The sequence below is a fragment of the Hibiscus syriacus genome, unplaced genomic scaffold (genome assembly GCF_006381635.1).
Source record: "Hibiscus syriacus cultivar Baekdansim isolate YM2019G1 unplaced genomic scaffold, ASM638163v2 tig00110330_pilon, whole genome shotgun sequence".
NCBI classification, from domain to species: domain Eukaryota; kingdom Viridiplantae; phylum Streptophyta; class Magnoliopsida; order Malvales; family Malvaceae; genus Hibiscus; species Hibiscus syriacus.
Genome location: NW_024062686.1, coordinates 87,239 through 109,743, shown reverse-complemented (window position 1 = coordinate 109,743; position 22,505 = coordinate 87,239). Strand labels below are relative to the sequence as shown.

General features: G+C 35.6%; 1 protein-coding gene across 1 annotated transcript; it reads right to left on the bottom strand.

The window, feature by feature from the left end:
- Positions 1-20,292: 20,292 nt before the first annotated feature.
- On the bottom strand, positions 20,293-21,839 carry LOC120119054 (peroxidase 64-like). The gene is made up of 4 exons (XM_039138959.1): positions 21,599-21,839; positions 21,325-21,513; positions 21,069-21,231; positions 20,293-20,486 (listed from the first exon to the last, which is right to left on the bottom strand). Exons 1-4 carry the CDS (start codon positions 21,803-21,805, stop codon positions 20,293-20,295), a joined length of 753 nt encoding a protein of 250 aa, XP_038994890.1. The 5' UTR covers positions 21,806-21,839.
- Between the last annotated feature and the right edge of the window lie 666 nt (positions 21,840-22,505).

The following is a 22,505-nucleotide window of genomic DNA, read 5'->3' as shown; positions in this document are numbered from 1 at the left end:
TTCGCACTCAATTGAAATGCCAAAGTATGCTGCGATATTTCAAAAAATGACATTTTTACCAAAACCTTAGAAAGGAGGCCAACCTAAAGCCAACTCATCCATTTGAACATTTATCAAAGAACTGTAACTCTGAAAGCATTAAAAGAACTCTTGATTCCTTTAATATTCTTTGAACTCACGTTTACAATTTGATTCAATTGCGAATAATATTTTACAACATTTTTATCATTTTCCCTCCTAAAATAAGAAAAAGGGAAAAAATATTTTCAAACATAACAATCTCATATATGAAGGGTATGTAAAGCCCAAACTTGAAAAGAGGATGGGGCACGATCAATTCTATGGACTAGATTGGCAGACAGAGCACGAAACTCCATCCAGGAGATAACACATAACTCATTCATGTTGCATGCATCTTAGACATACCTAGGTGCATCACATTCATCATTTTTAGCATACATGATTTTTTTCAGCTTTTAGAGTCAAGTTTCGACTTCAAGACGAAGAATACTCGATTCAAAAACACCTTTAAAGATCGATGGTGGTTGCTTAACTCAGCAGCGAGAAGCTACCCCTCAACTAACTCGACAGATCGCAAGATTGAAAATCAACTTCAGATGAGTTCGAGAAATTATTTAGAAATAATTCATTTCGGCTAAACTCAACAACGAGTAACAGGTTTCCAGTTAACACTTTCAAGCCAGATTTTAATTCCACGACGAAATATATCTGGCGGACAGAATTTATCAGTGGACTTTCCCGTGAAGAGGAGTCATCCCAAAATTCATATTACTTGGTTCAGACCCGCTCAGAGGAACCACTTGAAGAACTATGACCGGCTTAGACCTGTGAAGCGAAGCCATTTTTTAAGACAACATTTGCAGCATAACTCAATGCTAGAAGGGTTTTATGCCAACAAATCCCTTCAAGTTCGACTACGCTCAGCTCCAAGGCATATCATTTGCAGCATAACTTAAGTCGAGAAGGGTTATCTACCAACCAAAGACCTTCGAGTTCGACTACGCTCAACTCTAAGGCACCTTATTTGCAGCATAGCTTAAGTCGAGAAGGGTTATTTACAAAAGACCCTCGAGTTCGATTACACTCAGCTTCGAGGGCACAACATTTACAACATAACTCAAGGCTAGAAGGGTTATCTGCCAAAAGACCTTCGAGTTCGACTACGCTCAGCTCCAAGGCACATCATTTACAGCATAGCTTAAGTCAAGAAGGGCTATCTGCCAAAGACCCTCTAGTTCGATTACACTCAACTTTGAGGGAACATTATTTACAATATAACTCAAGGCTAGAAGGGTTATCTGTCACCAAAAGACCTTCGAGTTCGACTACGCTAAGCTCTAAAGCACATTATTTACAGCATAGCTTAAGTCGAGAAGGGCTATCTGCCAAAGACCCCCGAGTTCGACTACACTCAACTTCGAGGGCACCTCATTTATAGCATAACTCAATGCTAGAAGGGTTATCTGTCACCAAAAGACCTTCGAGTTCGACTACGCTCAGCTCTAAGGCATATCATTTACAGCATAACTTAAGTCGAGAAGGGTTATCTGCCAACCAAAAACCTTTGAGTTCGACTACGCTCAACTCCAAGGCACACCATTTGCAGCATAGCTTAAGTCGAGAAGGGCTATCTGCCAAAGACCTTCGAGTTCGACTACGCTCAGCTTCGAGGGCACATCATTTGCAACATAACTCAAGGCTAGAATGGTTATCTGCCAACAAAGACCTTTGAGTTCAATTACACTCAGCTCAACGGCACATCATTTGTGGTATAGCTCAAGGCTAGAAGGGCTATCTCCCAAAGACCTTCGAGTTCTACTACGCTCAGCTCTAAGGCACATCATTTACAACATAGTCCAAGACAAGAAGGGCTATATGTCAATAAAATCGTCGAGTTCGATTCCATTCAGCTCGATGACACATCACTCACTATTGTTTGGCTGCAATCGAGGTTTTTCAGTCAAGAAGAAGACTTGGGTTAGCCGTGCCTTAGTGAAAAGAAACCGTTTTCCAGCAGCGTAGCTTAAGTCGAGAAAAACTATCTGTCAATGAAGACTTTTCGAGTTCGATTTTATTCAGCTCGAGGGCTTGTCAACCATATGGTGGAGTCAATGAACTATCCTCCAGTCGAATTTTTAAACCAATGTCTTTAAATCGAGAAGAAGACCGAGGTGGACTGCGATTTGAAGCCACATTCTGATTCTAAACTACGACTTCAATTCCATGTCATTTCAAGATGGACTCGACTTCACGACAAAGGAGCCATCAGTAACTCAATTTGACAGAGAGTTATTCTTCAACTCCACTGAACGAAAATTAATGTCTTTTTATCTTTGTCCTATTTTTCGTTCCACGAAAAAAGGACAAAAAGGGGCAGTTGAAGACACCTAATTTTGTCCATGCCCATTCGATTAATATTATATATTATTTACGTTATTATTATTATTATATTATAAACATATGTATTTATTTTATTTTTTACATCGTGACAGGCCTTAACCTATGGCCCAAAACCATTCCAAAGCTGCCCAGACACAAACAAATCCTAATGGCCCAATGCATCAGTAACACGTTTTGAAGAGAACCATGACCCAATAAGTGACCTGGACTCGCGAACCCGTCTAACAACCTGAACCGGGTCCACTCGTGCCCGACCCGGGCCAACAAGCTAGGGATTCCAGAACCCTAGTCTTCTCTCTTGCGCCGCAACAATCCATCAAAGGACCTTCCTTTCACGCGGCTACACCGAATCCTCCGACGCCAGGAAAGCACACCAAACTGAAAATAAAGCAGCGCCGTGTGTTAGTGGGATTCATCAACACCAACAAACCGAGTTTTACTCGGAATCAAATGGACTAAAATAGGACTTTTTTTACTATAAATAAATCACTAGCAACACACATAGGGGAGAGGAAATTACACGAAAAAATAGCGAGAAAAATACACTAGAAAATACGAGAGATTACATACGAAATACAGAAAAAAACATAGGAAACTGAAAAAAGAAGAGAGTGAAATCTATTTCGGGTTCTAAAATAAAAAAGATCGAAAGAACCTTACTTGAGGGGAGATAGCTCTCGATTTCCTTCTCCAAAGTCAAGCGGACCGTACGTCCTCAAAGGTGATGCTCTAAGCCCTTGGTTTTCTTGATTTTTGCTTTAGTTTAAAAGAGAAAAGTTGAGAGGGGGAGGAAGAGCGGCAGAAAAGATAAGGAATGGAAGTGATATTAGGTTTTCCCTAAAAACTTATAATAGGGTATTTAAATCTGTTTTAAACGTTGCGTTTTGGGTGTTTTAGGGTTTCCAAAAATCATTGTAAGGAGTTTATTTATGCGAGAAAAGCTTGGTCTTTGTGATATTTTTACTTTGGTCTTCACTTATATTTTACACTATTCGGTTTTGAGCCTCTTATTTCTTATTGTTTCGTTTTAGTCCCTTATGTTTATTGTTATAGTCATTTTAGTATTTATAAATTTTTTTGACTAGTGGTTTTACGTAATATATAGCTTAAGTCCTTGTAGTATTGCAATGGTTGTAATCGGGTCATCCTAGTTAATTAATTATTTTTTATTTATTTATTTCGGGTTTTGTATATGTTCCATATTTCATTTTAATCATATTTCATTTTAATCATATTTATATTAATGATTTTAATTATTAATTTTGTGCACTATTGCTACTGTTATGAATGTGATTTTAATCCCTTTAGTCAAAACTTTTACTGTTTAAATAGTTTATGCATTATTTTGTTGAAATTTAACGAAAATGGAATCCAATGGTGCTATTAAGTGGTTCCCACCTATATTACATTTAAAATTATGTTTAAGCAACAATTATTTTTTTTCTTTCATTTTAAATTAACATTTTTTATTTCTTTTTATTATTCATTTATTTATTTGTTTATGGTTTTCCTTTAAAATTTAGATTTTTTTAACTTTTTTGTTTCAAATCGTTTCCCCTCTTTTATCTAATATTTATTTTATTTTATTTTATTTTATTTTTTCCTTTAGATTTATTTAATATTCGTTTATTATTTCTTATCTAACATTTTGACTTTTTAAGGTAATTTCATTCGATCAAAGGTAAGTAATTCGAATCGGATTTTTTAAAAAATTAAATTTAAATTTTTAATTTTCGCAATTAAAGACAACTGATAAATTAATTGGTACCGAAAGGGCGGTTCAAGGGTACTAATCCTTCCTTGACCGTAACCGACTCCCGAACCCGACACGTTTCTGGTATAATACAGATCAGGTAAGATGGTGTCCGACCCACCTAAATTCAATTTAAAGTGGTTGGTGGCGACTCCAACCCAATCAATTCAAGTCGAAGCCCAATTTTGGGCCCCACCGAATGACGGTTCCGACAGCTTGGCGACTCCACTGGGGATATGTAAGTGAGTCAGGCCGAAATTAATTTCCGATTGTCTTTTTTAGCGAAAATTACAAGTTTAAATTTTAATTTATTTATTCGATTCTTATTATTTATATCTGATTTTTTTTTTTCAAATAAATAGTTGTTCTAACGTTTTTTTAATGATTTCAGATATTTTTCAAAATTGTCATCTCTAGCTCTATACCCGAGCTCCAAACCCTTTTAAGTGGGGGCGAAAGTGACGCCTTCGTGTGAATTTATTCACCGTATGGGCCTAGCAAGTAACCTTCGGGATTCATATACCTTATGTCTTCGTGTGATTTTATTCTTCGTATGGGCATAAGGGAATGTTTCCTCTCGAGTTTAACTTAGTCCACATAAGCTTGTAATAGGCTTAGGACTAAGGGTCTGGCAAGCCTATGGGGGCACCAGCAAGGAGAGTTCGAGTACCTTTTTTAGAACCTAAACCGGGATAGTACAGAGAATTAGAGCCCACCCTAAAACCTCATTCCAAACCCTAGGTTGTTTTGTTTCCTGCTTTATTTTCTGTTCAAAGCATGCGAATTAGACAAATATGATGTTAGGATTTGTTTGAAATTAGCATACGGGATAGAAATCATGTTTGGGTAGGAATATTAAGCATGTTCGGGTAGATATAATGTGGGGTAGTACTTTTATTTTTCATGATTATTTTTTATTATTTTTACCTCACTAACTCTTTTTTTTTCTCTTTCATTTTATTTTCATCACTTGCATCATTTAAAAGAGGTGTTGATCCACCAAAAGCGTGTTTGCTAAACATGAATAATCTGCATTAATGGACAAAAGGGTTATAATACAAGAGATGAAAATGCAGAGGACAGTCTACAATGAGACTATGTGTCACATTTAATCCAGAAGACGTGGTGCCCGTAATTGAATAGTATATCACTATACTGCATTATAAAGTACTCAATGAACTGGGTCTACATCAAGCACAATGAAAGTCTATCTTTGAAGAACGGGCTGACAGAAGTTGCAGGGGCAAGATGAATACCACTGATCTTAGGAGTCACTTCAAAGACGACAATGACAAAATGATAAATGGACTTCATATAGTTCCTATCAATTAAGGGCTCCAATGACGTATTCGTTGGGAACAGGCTCAACAAAAGATAAATGCCGGAGGTGCAGTCATTCGAGACTTTTTTTTGGGCAAACAACTCGTCATTTACACGGTTCATCCAGAGAAGCTAGTGCGGTTCGACAGGTTATTCAACCGGTGACGGATGAAGGCGGATGACTAGTCAACATGTCAGAAGCTATCAAAATATTTTTTGTCTCTTAAAAGATAAAACACTTTTGTCCCTAATAAGGATTATTTCTAATAACAGACACATTTTTGGATCAATGCCTAAGATATTTCATGCATCATGCATCATGCATTTAGACATTTTGCATTTTGTTATTTTCTTTGCATTCACATTAACTAATATATACATTTTTCATCAAAAGGATCAAATACTGGATACACCACCTCAAGCATTAGACACACCTCATCCACATAACACCCGCCTGAAAAAGAAGAATATAGAAGCAAGAATCGAGAAAATTGAGAACATGGCCAAATTGCAAAATGAACTTGAAGATAAGATAAACTAGAGTAGTCTGAGTACTCTGAATACAATTATGAAAAATCAAGAGTCCTTGGTCGATCAAATTGTGGCCAAGTTGTCTGGTCTATAGCAGACCAGTGCACCTGGGGCAGGTTCACCGGAAGGGATAACTATGCCACCTACCTCGTAAGTGGTTGTCTCACCTGAAATCTTACCAGAACTTCGAGGGGACTCATCTGCTGCAAAAGCGAAGCCCTCGTCCTCTGTATTTAACCCTGAGAACAATTCGGGTTATTACCATGTACCGGATTTAGACGAAGAGGACAAAGCTAGGAAGATGGAGGAAAAAATCAAACAATTGGAGGACCAAATGAAGATAGTTAAAGTAGACCATGACTACCTTGGAATTGATGCTGTAGAACTCAGTCTAGTCCCAGACTTAATTTTTCCTCCGAAATTTAAGTCCCCGAAATTCAAGAAGTTTGACTGGAACAATTGTTCTTCCGCTCACATCACCATGTTATGCCGAAAGATGACAGGATATGGAGGAAACAACCAACTCCTGATCCACTGCTTTCAGGAGAGTCTGTCGGGCTCAACCATTCGGTGGTACAACCAGCTAAGTATTCGCGTTTTGTGAGTACTATAAAATTACACGCAAATAATGTGCAAGTATACACAATCGCTCAAGTAATAAAGTGATAAGTGAGTATCGTCTCCACAGGATTGGAAGGATATTGAGTAAAGTTCATGCACTATTCTATCTAAGTATAGTTAGTCTTGATATATATAAATGTCAAAATGAAAAATGTATGATGGTGGATATGAATGAATGGTCTGATGGTGTAGTAAATGGAAATGCAGTGGCAAGAACAGATGTTTAATATTGAAAATGGTGAAATGTCAAGGCAATGAAAAATGGTAAAACAGTAAATAAAAGAAAATAAAATAAAAAGAAGATAATCCTCACGTGACAAGCTTCCAATGGAATGAATGGTAGGGATTGATCTAAGGATGCTAAACTTATCTCTCAGGCAGATTTAAGCTATATGGTCTTTACTTACTCGACATGGCTTTCCTAAAATGTTCCCACAGGAACCTAACAGAATAGGATGCCAAGGCATCTGCTCTCACTCAACGATGTTGGACAGCCTACCCTATTGATAAAGACACCCTTTTTAGTCGTTGAAATCCTATCCTAGTCTCTTCCGAGATCTAAGGGATTAGGTTATAATATTCCTAGGCCGGTTCAAAGCCCCTTGAAAATACTATAACCCATTGCTTATGAGGATCTTGTCTTGCGTTTCTTCCGAATACTTACAAGTATTTTTAGCTTAGGATTCTTCCGAACACCTAACCTTCATCTAAGAAATGGACATTTCAATGCCTCTTACAAGCCTAGATGGTGAAGCATTCATAAGCAAAGCAAATAAAGAACCAAATAAACTTAAATATATCATTAAAATAAAGTTAAAACATCCATTAAACCAACCACCACCAAATAAGTTAGTTCATGGTGGGGATCGAATATTCCATGAATTAAAACATGAAAATCATTCTTGCCAAACAACCCAACTAAAATAAATAAAATAAAACAGCAAAGGGATGGAGGAAAAAGCCTTCGACGCGCGCCACCGGAGGTCTCCTCAGCCACCACGAACCGCCTTAGCTCGCTAGCTCCTCTCGGCGCCTAGCTCGCCACTTCTTGAAGCTTTATCAATGGAGAAAAACCCAATGAAGAAGAAAGGAAAAGGGAAAATAAAAATATGATTTTTCTGCTACAATACGCGTCTCCTTTCTTTCACACCCTCTCTCTCTTGTGAGGTGTAATATATAATAAAAATATCTAGGAGGTAATGATGATGTTGTTGGGATATTGTTGGGTGCAAAATACCCCTCATACCCCTAGAATCACATGTTGTGCATGAACCTTATCCTCCAGGTGTCAGTGGTCCCCTAGCAGGTTGTTACAACCATCATTTCACGTGCAGAGCCAGCTGTCCACGTACAGCTGTATATTTTTGTCGTTTTCTGCGCCAGAAATTCCGAGGCATTTCAATCTGCTTCAGCATGTGATGCCGCGACATTACTTCCCAGCTCGTCTATTTTGCTTGTTGTTTCCTGCACATCACTAAAAACCACACCTTCCTCCTCATATAGCACCTTAATAAAATAAAATAACACAACCACCACAAATGCAATTACATGCAGCTACATACATCTAAAATGACTTATATATACCCTTAAACAAACAATAACTTAAGTCAAAAAGGCCTTAAAAGTAGTCTTTTTACAGAGTTATCACTAAGCCGATCAAATATCAAGACATGGAAGGACCTGGCCAAGTCATTTCTGGAACAATACAAGCATATCAATGACATAAGGACAGATTGAGTTATGCTACAAAGCATGGAAAAGAAGCATAATGAAAGTTTCAGGCAATACGCACAAAAATGGAGGGACTTGGCTGTGCAAGTTCATCCACCGTTGGATGAAAAAGAAACCCGAAAGCTCTTCGTACAGACCCTGAAGGCTCCATACTTCGGGCACCTGGTTGCGATCACATCAGGAAGTTTTTCAGACTTGGTTATAGCCGAAGAAATGATTGAGTCGGTCATAAAGCAAGGAAAAATTAAGGATGGGGAGGCCAGTAGGAAACCTCCTATGCAAGAGCGGGATGGAGAGATTAACAACATCAACCATGCCAGTAAAGGTGTTATGATCTCCGAACCGAAATCAACTGCAGCTATACCGTCAGGTACTTCTAAACAAGATTCCAGAGAACCCATGAAGGAAAGGGAGCATTTCGACCCTATTCCGATGACCTACAAAGAGCTTTATCAGCAACTACTTGACACCCATGTAGTGTCACCATACCCGGTGGAACCCATGAAGCCCCCATACCCCAAGTGGTATGATGAGAATGCACATTGTGAATATCATGGCGGTGTCCCAGGGCACACAATTGAGAACTGTTACGCATTCAAAAGAGTCGTACGGAAGATGTGTAATCAGAACTGGATCGACTTCAATAATTTTGGGGCATCCAAGTGAGGAAGATCATTTCATCATTTGAGGCATTCTGTTTGAACTAGTTTTATTTTCTACTTTTTCAAGTTTTTGTAAGAACATTTGAATAAATTTACTTTAATGATGATGAACAATGAATCACATTTGCAAACTTGCAATTCTTTGAATATCATTTGAATAAAAAAACTCTGTGAATGGTTCAAAGTTACGGATCTTTGACAAAGTAACAAGTTTTAAAACAATGACCTTGACCTTACCCAGAATATACCCTCAAACACCGTACCCTGCTCTTACAATTAACCAATATAACCTTTTTCTTTCATAAGGTGCGGACAACATGTGGCATCCTTTTGCATATGTCATTACTATGCTTTTTATTTAAGACGTTCAGTGATGATCCTGATTTTCACATATGGAATAGTCGAGTAGGTGAATATAATTTAGGTCAGTTGCTTGAAAATTGAACTCTAAAGATAAAATTTTTGACTTTTAACAACACCTAGACTATAACAGGTTCTTCTTGACAATCTTAAGAAATTAAATCGTAAAGCTGAGCTATTCCACTAAGGCAATTTGTTATAGAGGAAACTTGAAAGCCCCGGCCTTATGAGTAGATTACGTTCAAACCATGACATTGCTCGAACGCTTGGCAATTCGGTGTTTGCTCCACTGCTATTGTCCGACGGAAGACTTTGTGATGAGATGAACCCTTCAGTTAACTTGATAAAAATGATTATAATGTTAAGTTGTCCCTCTAAAGCAATTGGTTAAACGCCCCAGCTTTATGGATTCAACTAGCCAGATAACGACAAATTAAATCAAATTTATCTAAGCAATAAATTTTCGGTAATGATGGACTAAGGGAGTTAGGGAACACCTGTTATAGTCAACTACACGCGAGCACTCAAGAATTTCATTTTTAGACCGATATTTTTTTTTTGCACTACCTTTCTTAGAGGATCCTACAAAGCTTGAACAAATGGAAGATTTCAGAGGACTGAAATAAAAGGTCTAGTAATTAATCATGCTAGTTGCGTCATTTTGTCCGCACCCAATTGAAATGCCAAAGTATGTTGCGATATTTCAAAAAATGACATTTTTACCAAAACCTTAGAAAGGAGGCCAACCTAAAGCCAACTCATCCATTTGAACATTTATCAAAGAGCTGTAACTCTGAAAGTATTAAAAGAACTCTTGATTCCTTTGATATTCTTTGAACTCACGTTTATAATTTGATTCAATTGCGAATAATATTTTACAACATTTTTATCATTTTCCCTCCTAAAATAAGAAAAAGGGAAAAACATTTTCAAACATAACAATCTCATATATGAGGGGTCTGTAAAGCCCAAACTTGAAAAGAGGATGGGGCACGATCGATTCCATGGACTAGATTGGCAGACAGAGCACGAAACTCCATCCAGGAGATAACACATAACTCATTCATGTTGCATGCATCTTAGACATACCTAGGTGCATCACATTCATCATTTTTAGTATACATGATTTTTTTCAGCTTTTAGAGTCAAGTTTCGACTTCAAGACGAAGAATACTCGATTCAAAAGCACCTTTAAAGATCGATGGTGGTTGCTTAACTCAGCAACGAGAAGCTACCCCTCAACTAACTCGATAGATCGCAAGATTGAAAATCAACTTCAGATGAGTTCGAGAACTTATTTAGAACAAATTCATTTCGGCTAAACTCAACAACGAGTAGCAGATTTCCAGTTAACACTTTCAAGTCAGATTTCAATTCACGACGAAATATATCCGGTGGACAGAATTTATCAGTGGACTTTCTCGTGAAGAGGAGTCATCCCAAAAGTCAAATTACTTGGTTTAGACCCGCTCAAAGGAACCACCTGAAGAACTGTGACCGGCTTAGACCTGTGAAGCAAAGCCATTTTTTAAGACAACATTTGCAGCATAACTCAATGCTAGAAGGGTTTTATGCCAACAAAGACCTTTGAGTTCGACTAAGCTCAGCTCCAAGGCATATCATTTGCAGCATAACTTAAGTCGAGAAGGGTTATCTACCAACCAAAGACCTTCGAGTTCGACTACACTCAGCTCCAAGGCACCTTATTTGCAGCATAGCTTAAGTCGAGTAGGGTTATTTGTAAAAGATCATTGAGTTCGATTACACTCAGCTTCGAGGGCACAACATTTACAGTATAACTCAAGGCTAGAAGGGTTATCTTCCAAAAGACCTTCAAGTTCGACTACGCTCAGCTCCAAGGCACATCATTTACAACATAGCTTAAGTCGAGAAGGGTTATCTGCCAAAGACCTTCTAGATCGATTACACTCAACTTCGAGGGCACATTATTTACAATATAACTCAAGGCTAGAAGGGTTATCTGTCACCAAAAGACCTTCGAGTTCGACTACGCTAAGCTCTAAGGCACATCATTTGCAGCATAGCTTAAGTCGAGAAGGGCTATCTGCCAAAGACCACCCCCGATTTCGACTACACTCAACTTCGAGGGCACCTCATTTACAGCATAACTCAATGCTAGAAGGGTTATCTGTCACCAAAAGACCTTCGAGTTCGACTACGCTCAGCTCTAAGGCATATCATTTACAGCATAACTTTAGTCGAGAAGGGTTATCTGCCAACCAAAGACATTTGAGTTCGACTACGCTCAACTCAAGGCACATCATTTACAACATAGCTTAAGTCGAGAAGGGCTATCTACCAAAGACCTTCGAGTTTGGCTACGCTCAGCTTCGAGGGCACATCATTTGCAACATAACTCAAGGCTAGAAGGGTTATCTGCCAACAAAGACATTTGAGTTCGATTACACTCAGCTCAACGGCACATCATTTGCGGTATAACTCAAGGCTAGAAGGGTTATCTCCCAAAGACCTTTGATTTCGACTACACTCAGCTCTAAGGCACATCATTTACAGCATAGTCCAAGACAAGAAGGGCTATCTGTCAATAAAATCGTCGAGTTCAATTTCATTCAGCTCGATGACACATCATTCACTACTGTTCAACTATAATCGAGGTTTTTAAGTCAAGAAGAAGACCTGGGTTAGCCGTGCCTTAGTGACAAGAAACCGTTTTCCAACAGCGTAGCTTAAGTCGAGAAAAGCTATCTGTCAACGAAGACTTTTCGAGTTCGATTTTATTCAGCTCGAGGGCTTGTCAACCATATGGTGGAGTCAATGAACTATCCTCCAGTCGAATTTTTAAACCAATGTCTTTAAACCGAGAAGAAGACCGAGGTGGACTGCGATTTGAAGCCACATTCTGATTATGAACTACGACTTCAATTCCATGTCATTTCAAGATGGACTCGACTTCACGACAAAGGAGTCATCCGTAACTCAATTTGACAGAGAGTTATTCTTCAACTCCACTGAACAAAAATTGGTGTCTTTTTATCTTTGTCCTATTTTTCGTTCCACGAAAAAAGGACAAAAGGGGGCAGTTGAAGACACCTAATTTCGTCCATGCCCATTCGAATAATATTATATATTATTTATGTTATTATTATTATTATATTATAAACATATGTATTTATTTTATTTTTTACATCGTGACAGGCCTGAACCTATGGCCCAGAACCATTCCAAGGCTGCCCAGACACAAACAAATCCTAATGGGCCAATGCATCAGTAACCCGTTTTGCAGAGAACCATGACCCAACAAGTGACCTGGACCCGCGAACCCGTCTAACAACCTGAATCGGGTCCACTCGTGCCCGACCCGGGCTAACAAGCTAGGGATTCCAGAACCCTAGTCTTCTCTCTTGCGCCGCAACAATCCATCAAATGACCCTCCTTTCACGCGGCTACACCGAATCCTCCGACGCCAGGAAAGCACACCAAACTGAAAATAAAGCAGCGCCGTATGTTAGTGGGATTCATCAACACCAACAAACCGAGTTTTACTCGGAATCAAATGGACTAAAATAGGACTTTTTTACTATAATAAATCACTAGCACACACATAGGGGAGAGGAAATTACATGAAAAAATAGCGAGGAAAATACACGAGAAAATACGAGAGATTACATATGAAATACGGAAAAAACAGAGGAAACTAAAAAAAGAAGATAGTGAAATCTGTTTCGGGTTCTAAAATAAAAAAGATCGAAAGAACCTTACTTGAGGGGGGATAGCTCTCGATTTCCTTCTCCAAAGTCAAACGGACCGTACGTCCTCAAAGGTGATGCTCTAAGCCCTTGGTTTTCTTGATTTTTGCTTTAGTTTAAAAGAGAAAAGTTGAGAGGGGGAGGAAGAGCGGCAGAAAAGAAAATGAAGGGAAGTGATATTAGGTTTTCCCTAAAAACTTATAATAGGGTATTTAAATCTGTTTTAAACGTTGCGTTTTGGGTGTTTTAGGGTTTCCAAAAATCATTGTAAGGAGTTTATTTATGCGAGAAAAGCTTGGTCTTTGTGATATTTTTACTTTGGTCTTCACTTATATTTTACACTATTCGGTTTTGAGCCTCTTATTTCTTACTGTTTCGTTTTAGTCCCTTATGTTTATTGTTATAGTCATTTTAGTATTTATATATTTTTTTGACTGGTGGTTTTACGTAATATATAGCTTAAGTCCTTGTAGTATTGCAATGGTTGTAATTGGGTCATCCTAGTTAATTAATTATTTTTTATTTATTTATTTCGGGTTTTGTATATGTTCCATATTTCATTTTAATCATATTTCATTTTAATCATATTTATATTAATGATTTTAATTATTAATTTTGTGCACTATTACTACTGTTAGGAGTGTGATTTTAATCCCTTTAGTCAAAACTTTACTGTTGAAATAGTTTATGCATTATTTTGTTGAAATTTAACGAAAATGGAATCCAATGGTGCTATTAAGTGGTTCCCACCTATATTACATTTATAATTATGTTTCAGCAACAATTATTTTTTTCTTTCATTTTAAATTAAAATTTTTTATTTCTTTTTATTATTCATTTATTTATTTGTTTATGGTTTTCCTTTAAAATTTAGATTTTTTAACTTTTTTGTTTCAAATCGTTTCCCCTTCTTTTATCTAATATTTATTTATTTATTTTATTTTATTTTATTTTTTCTTTTTGATTTATTTAATATTCGTTTATTATTTATTATCTAACATTTTGCCTTTTTAAGGTAATTTCATTCGATCAAAGGTAAGTAATTCGAATCGGATTTTTTTTAAAATTAAATTTAAATTTTTAATTTTCGCAATTAAAGACAACTGATAAATTAATTGGTACCGAAAGGGCGGTTCAAGGGTGCTAATCCTTCCTTGACCGTAACCGACTCCCGAACCCGACACGTTTCTGGTACAACGCAGATCAGGTAAGATGGTGTCTGACCCACCTAAATTTGATTTAAAGTGGTCGGTGGCGACTTCAACCCAATCAATTCAAGTCGAAGTCTAATTCCGAGCCCCACCAAAAGACGGTTCCGACAATAATTTTTTAAGATAACCTGCCCTTTTCGTATCATTTACTCTTTCTCATAGTAAAAATATTTTAAATTTATAGATAGATAATATTTTCTTTTTCTTTCACTCAATTTTGTAGATGTGCTATTATTTAATACTTGATAAACTTGTCAGAGGATATAGTATAAACATTTATTGTTAAAGTATTAAAAATATTTAATCATATATTATTTTATATTCACTTTAAATTTATTTAAAAAAATTTGATAAATTTGTCTATAATATTTTTATATGTCAAAAAAGCGCCACGTAAGGTAAATTGATTTCATTATTTAAAGTGAAAAAAATATCATGAATTGAAAAAATATTTAAAAAATTATGAATTGATAATAATTAACTATTACATTAATAATATATATAAGAGCTCAGGTTAGCAAGTCACTTAAAATGTGATATGATTCAATGACATAAATTAGAAAGTGATATTAACTGGGTTGATTCAAGTGATAAACAGTTTGATATCGTTTGAGTAATGTCTCAGGTTCAAATCCTTGTGTACGTACCCACCAAAATTAGGTGTGTAACCTAGGTTGGTCCAAATTAATTAAGAAGAAACCTTGGAACCGGAGGTTAACAAAGAATTAAAAAGTGATGGAAAACAAAAGGAAGTGGGCATGGTAACTTGTTGGTCAAGGACGGTTGAAAAGGGCTTCAAAATTTGAGGAATATCAGATAAGATGGAATCTAAGTATGTATAAACATAAAATGCACAAAAATCTATATGTAAAAATGTCTTTATTATTGAAAAAAAAGGTCCCTAAAGTAAGTGTTTTTGTCAACTTTTACCTTGAATTATTTTTTTACATATTTCAAGTTCTTAGACTTTGTTGAATATAAAAGATAGAGATGAGGGTTGATGAATTGATGTGAATTTATTAATGAAATAGATAGGATTCATATTCATTTTCTTACTTGACATTTTAACTATTTAATTATCAGTTTTTTTCCCACAATTTCTCATTCTTATTATGCATACCAAATAAAATTTTAATATATTTTTATTAATATTTATATTGTTATCTCAGCTGGTTTTTTAATTCAAAATAATGATGCGATAAATTTTAAATGGTTTTATAATATTATTAAAGGTGTCACATGAAAATATTATATAAAATTCTAATTTTTTAAAAATATTATTTTAAAAATATTTGAAATCATTTTATAAATTTTGGATTATAACCTTTTGAACTAAAAAATTATTAAGAGAAACTTCCCCATTATCCCACCGAATTGCAACCCAAAAAATCCCATCACTTTTCATCTTCCTCATTTGGTTGTAATATCATGTATATGTTTTATTTTTGTGCATTTTTTTAATTATTAATTTGTGATAAGTACTGTAAGTTTAAAAATAATTCTCAACTGCACGAACCAACTTACCTCAGTGGTTAAAGGAATTATTGTTGTTACTAAAGGTCATGGATTCGAGCACCGGCAATTGTAGTAGGGTGATTAAGCATTTATTGTCAAAGGTTGAGAGTATATTTAGAACAAATACTATTTGTAATGGAATAACGATAATTCCTTTACCACCGATATTACTTTATTCGTGTTATATTTTATGCATTCTAACATGATCATTTGTGGTTATACCTTACTTTGGTACTTCGTTATATATAAGTTAAGATAAATGTATGTATATGTTAATATAGGTTACCATGATAATTGATAGTTAAGATTAGTGGCAGATACATAAATTAAAGAACAGAGTCTAAAATTTAAATATTGTATTCTAAAAAATTTAGGTATGTAAATTTCTTTATTTTTTATTTTAATTAATAAATTTAACACTTTTTTTCATAATAATGAGTGTGCAATTATTCTTTTAGGGAGCCACATACACCTGCCCCTGGTTAAGATCCTAGTAATTGAGTGCATGTTGATAACTAGCTAGAAAAATATGTTGCATGCTTAGTGTAGGTAAAACTTGAAGGCATAAAGGCAATGTCTTAATGGTATGTGTCAATGGTATGATATGTATGTTTGGTAGATGTTCTAATAGACTTATCTAGTAGATAATGGCAAAAACCTATTAGCATGCATGTGTATGGATATTATAAACATTCGTAAGTTAGAATTGGTTTGTGCATTATATGTTAGGAGAAATTATGTGTCATGTTGCATATTAGTTTATTTGTAAAGATGAACCATCTTTTGTGATTGTAAAATGACATAATATGTATGTTGAATTTATATTTTAATAAGAATGGTCAATAGATACTTGTAAGTTATGTTAATGGTATGAATATAGAATGGTTAAATTTTAATGACATTGAAGAACCAATGTTGTCATGTGGTAACGAGTTGTGACATTTTCAAGACCACTAGATTTGTGTTTTTCTTCAAAGATTGTTGCATTGCTTCGAGTTCTAAGAAGCAATCTATTGTGGCATATTCAACTTGTACTTCTTGTACTTGTCGTATTATTTGTCTTAGAAAATTATTGAAAGAACTTCACTTGTCACAAGAAGGATAAATAAAGATTTACATCGATAATAAGTATGCATAAACACTCAAAAAAAATCTTGCATTTCATGATCAAAGATAACATATAGACATGAGATATTACTTTATCATAGAATATATTATCAAGGAACTAGAACTTAAGTGTGCGAGACTTAAGATCAAGTGAAATGTATTTTTATAAAATCTCTCAAGACCGAAGGTTTTTAATGTATGAAAAATTTGATGCGATTAAAAAAATATTCAAATCAAAAGGAAGGGTTGGATATTAATGCTGGTTCCGACTATCGGTTCTATTTTCTCTTTATTTTTTTTAGTTTTTTAATAAGAATAATTATAAAAGGTGGTCTTACAAATGTCCTTCCAACTCAGCATGTTGATTTTTATTTTTGAGTTAGAAAGGATCTTTTTAAGAAGAAAAAAAAGTTTGCATCAGCATTTTAATTAACCGAAACAATCAACGTTGTAAATATTTTAATTATACCAAGTAAAAACATTTAGACTAAATCCCATTTGGAGTAAGTAGAGGGACCAAAATCAGAATTTGACCATCTTCTATGTCTTTCATCTTGACCTTGTGGCTTGAGGGTTCAGTATGGGTTAAAAAAAACCAGTCCATTGAACATAATGGGCCTCATTTTTTTGTTGCTTTTGATTAGACGGAATACAAGGGCAAAATTGGCCCAATAGGTTGGAAGGGTTAAAAAAAGTGGTCCATTAGGTCATCTCCAAAATTAATTTTGGATCTACAACAAATGTTATAGTACAATGTAAACTCGTCACTCCCTCATGTCGAGTTTGCCAAAACATTTTTTTATTGGGCTAAATAATTAACCTACCTACGATATTGTGTCAATTTTTTCGAATACAAGTACACATATATATGGGTCGATAACCCATCTGGTCGATTAACTTGACCCAACTCAAAAATGTTTCTTTTTTCTGTCTTTAACAAAATATTCCTCTACTCCACTTGACACGTCTATTGTTACTAGGGCTGTAAACGAGTCGAGTATTGCTGAGCTCGACTCAACTTGAAAACTCTGATATGAAGCTCGAAACGACTCTAAAACTCGCGAACCTAAAATTTTCAAGCTCGACTCGAACTCGAAATAATGAACTGAAGCTCGTAAAAGCTAAAAAAAAGGCTCGAAATGAAAAAGAAAATCTTAAACTTAACTCTATTGAAGCCTCAAACTCGAATATTAATACATGAAAACCTTATATTGCATTTTAAAAAAAATCAACCCATAAATGTTAATATTATTAATAATTTATTTTCTAAAAAAATAAAATCTTAATGTATTATATTTTTGAACTGCTGATAAGCTTTTTGAGTCGAGTATCAAGTAGTTTGTTTCGTCTCATTAAGAACTCCAGTCGAGCTTGAGCTCGAGTCGAATCCATTTGAGTCGAGATTTGATCGAGTCGATCTCAAGTAACTCGCGATCTGTCGTCTTATTTACGGCCCTAATTGTTACCCTCCAATATTTTTTTAATAACTTAAGGTAATATTTGTTTAGAAATATATCCTCTAATATTTTTATTACTTTGGAGTAAGTATAATGTAGTATTTGTTCTCTAAATCATTTAGCATTGAATGTTTATACCTCTGACAACTTTTCAAGGGGCAAGTTCTGTTCGGGTTGGGTTCGAATGGAGGGTAAAAAACTCTGATCCGAGGATAATAATGTAATTTCTTTAAAAATTTATTATTATTTAATTAAATCCTTATTTTATACTGGATCGGATTGGATTTATACTCTAAAAATTCCTGTCAGGTAGGGTAGGATGGAGGATATAATTTTTTTTGGTCGGATCAGGTTTGGATAGAGGATACATATTTTCAAGTCGAGTTAACCAAAAACCTGACCTGCTACCATCCCTATGTCTATGTTATCAATAGATTAAAATAGTTACGAACATATACTACATTATAATTATCTTAGATTATTAAAAATAAATAAAAATAAAAGTGTAATTGTTTTTGAAAATATTCAAGTGTAATTCTTTTCTAATTTAATCTATTTTTAATTAAAACCTTTTTTTCTTAATTATTTTTAACATTAATTTTAATATAATATTCGTTTTAAGGAAAATGTTGTATGTACACCTAATTCCAATTCCATGGACCTAGGCATTATTTTCGCCACCTTCCGATTGTTTTTAAGAGAATAATTACTAATTTCTTCTTATTGGGAAGTTATACTTCCGGAAGAGCATTCTATTTACTGCTCGATTTCGTTGGTCTATGTTGAGTGGTTTTTGGGAAACAGAATTCGAGTAGGTACAGAAATTCAGCGTTTTTCAAATTAAAATTACTATACCTGGAAAATTTGACTCTAATCCGATTATCCAAATCGATTTATTCGATTCAAAACTCAAAATAAATTCAAGTGGAATGATCTAATCTAAAATTGATCCAAAGTCCGAATAACTCGAATCAAACCAAAATCGACCCAAATTTTAATTAAACCAAAAGCAATCAAAACCAAAATTAACCCGAACCAAAAGCAACTCAAATTTAGTTTACTTACAACCGATTTGAACGTAACTTTGACCCGATCTTGACCAATAATTAATTTCAAGTGAATGAATAATTTATTATTATTATTATTGATAAATAGTAAAATGATAGTATGTTTTATTCTTATTTTATATTATACTACTAGTTAACAATCACTTTTAGTAATAATTTAATGGTTCAATGATCTTTCTCACTCAAAAGACAATCTCTATATTAATGAAATAACTGAATTAGACTATGACAATATATATTCACATAAAATTATTGATTTTAAAGATTTATTAATTTGATTGACTAAGACTAAAACCTTTAGCTCTGAATTTGGGATGAGACAATACATAGCAACATTGAAAGTTATGATGACAAAGGTTGACCTAATAATATAAAGGTTGACCCGAATTGAAACCAGCCTGAATTGACCTGAAAATCTAATAGTTGACCCGAACCGAAACTAATCGACCCGACTCGACGCCAACCGATTTGATATTAACACAAATCGAAAACCAACTGATCCGACTTTGACCCGATCCGAACTAAATCCGAACCAGATCCGCTCCCTAACCCGAATCTAAATCGAAATAGTCTAAACCCGAAATGACCCGACTTGAACCTGATCTGAATGTCCCAATTGCTACCTCTACTAATAAGCCGATTATGCTAAAAGCTCAGCCATGTATGGATAATGCTAATATGTCATTTCCTAACCTCTTCTAAAGCAAAAATAAATTAGCATTTCAACAACTTCAATGGCAATCACAAAAGCCTAGAAGAAAACTGGCATTTGCAACATATTCGAATTCAATCTCGAACACTACACATCCTACAATGGTAAAAGTAGAACAGGACACGGGACGAACTCAGCCAGCAGATTTGCATCCACATGCTTGGAATGAATGGCTTCCATGCTCATCACCTCAAGATCCAAGTTCATGTCATCAGCAACTTCGCCGATTATGGCGGTAGGCTGGCTTCCTTCCCCAAGTCGTTCCAACAACTTGAATTCCTGAAATCCACCTGTTTTTCACCCCACTTCAGTTGGATTGAGTAAAGAGAGAAGAGCACCGAGTTGATGCTGATGATGATTCGAAACACTTGGTGCAAGCAATGTAAGTAAATTATCGATAAATATAGAAAATGAAAAAAATAGATAAAAGAGAGAGAAGATAAATGATTGTATACGTGCAACGTGTATTAAGATCTTCCCATGGGCCATTCTTAACCATGTCGCCTTCTTAATCATGACCGTTAATCTCAGTTGTCTAGATCTTATGACTCCATTCAAACGCAACGTTTCGACAATCTTTCAAATCCAGTATCGTTGAATAAACGTAACCGGCCGCCACGACGGTGATTGCAGAGACAGCGACGAGATTACCGGTAAAGAAACCGCCTTCTCTATACTGATAATTGAGGTAGTTTATTTTTCATTTAAGGAGAAGCTTTAGAGTAAATATCTCGTCGATGATCAAAAGAAGAGCATATTCGGCAACTGAGATTGCCTTCTTTTTTTCTGCGAAAAGTGTCATCAATGGTTCCCCTTTATGAGATTGCCTTCTTAATCCCATGAACATATAAAATGTTATCATTTCAGATAACCTGAAAGAGCTACTAGGTCATCCATAGATAGGCCTCTCTGAGAGAAGCTTTGCTGCAGTTGAGATATGTTGAAGGTTGGAGCTGGCAATTGTATGGTTTCGCTAGCCTTCGACGTTCTCCCGTCTTTTCTTCCCTTAGGCACATCCCACGTAGGACCTCCGGACTATAACGAATTGATCGTATAGACACCATTAGATCGACCGTATGCATATATTACACATATAGAACTTACAATCTGCATGAAAGAATGTCTTACTAGCACAACAGCATCCCTTGCAGCAAAAGCCAAAATATCAGCACACGAAACTACACCAGGACACTGTGCTTCAACTTCTTTCTTTGCATTTTCTACAACATAGAACGCATGCAATGAAAGATTTGCAGGTCCGTCTTTTTCGGCTTTATTGTTTCCCTTCGAGTACAACAGCACAGAAGCATCACAACCCTGAAAAGAAAAGGCCATTTGAATGTATTAGTCAATCTTGAAACCGAACTTCGAAGATGAAATCTCTAAAATCCACACCGATTACCCTTATAAAGCAATCATGAAAATGCATTCGGAGAAGGGCAGCAGGGACCGTCTTATCCTTCACAGTGGCACTCTTGACAGCTTTTGCAACTATCGACTCGACGTCGGGACAGGTTTTCTCGTAGTGATTCAGGCTAAGAGCAATGGCCGGCGAAGAAGATGGCAACACAAGGACAACTAAGGTCAGTACCGCTACGAATAAAGGCATGTCGTCGTCTTATTTTACCGACTCACAAGTAGATTCGAGCTTGTTTTTTGCATGGGAAAGTTTGGAGATTTATAGTGAACCAGAGGGATCCTTTAGTGACGAAGGTGAGGTGACCTGCAGGTGGCCCCATTGTATATAGTCATGAATTGCTTCTTCAAGCAAGGATGAAGTAGTGTTTATTAAGCATCCTTCATCCGACCACAAACTCTCCCATGCAACTGAACTCTGTCATTTTCATATCTATATTAAAAATAACCCAACTTCCTATTGTAACTATGGCTTGTGAGGATTAATTTTCTAATATTACATGCAACTAAATTGATGAATACCCAAGCATTCGTTGGAACATTTGATTTAGTGACAGCTTGAAACAAGTGTTTTTTTTCTCTCAATAGAGGTGTTCAAACGATTAATTCGGTTAACCGACCGAACTGAATTACCCAAATTTTATTAACCGAATTTTTATGGATTGCATCTATAACAAGATTAGGACAACACTCCCGGCCATTGCTAACGTCTGGTCCAACAACAGGAAAAAGAAAAAAAAAGATTCTCGTTTGGTCAAAAAGGAGGTTCGGGTGTAACAATCACAGTGGTTACTTGCCTTAATGAAGCTCCTTTTTCAAGCACGATTAAGGCCCCTTTTTATGTTAGCCATGGTGTTCACGGGGCATTTTACTGTAATACATTTATTTTTACC

Excerpts from the sequence above, each read along its gene's own strand:
- LOC120119054 (XM_039138959.1), bottom strand. The coding sequence starts at position 21,805 with ATGCCTTTATTCGTAGCGGTACTGACCTTAGTTGTCCTTGTGTTGCCA. Across the intron at positions 21,514-21,598 it reads TTCATGATTGCTTTATAAGG|GGTTGTGATGCTTCTGTGCT; the intron begins GTAATCGGTGTG and ends TTTTCTTTTCAG. Across the intron at positions 21,232-21,324 it reads CAAGGGATGCTGTTGTGCTA|TCCGGAGGTCCTACGTGGGA; the intron begins GTAAGACATTCT and ends AATTCGTTATAG.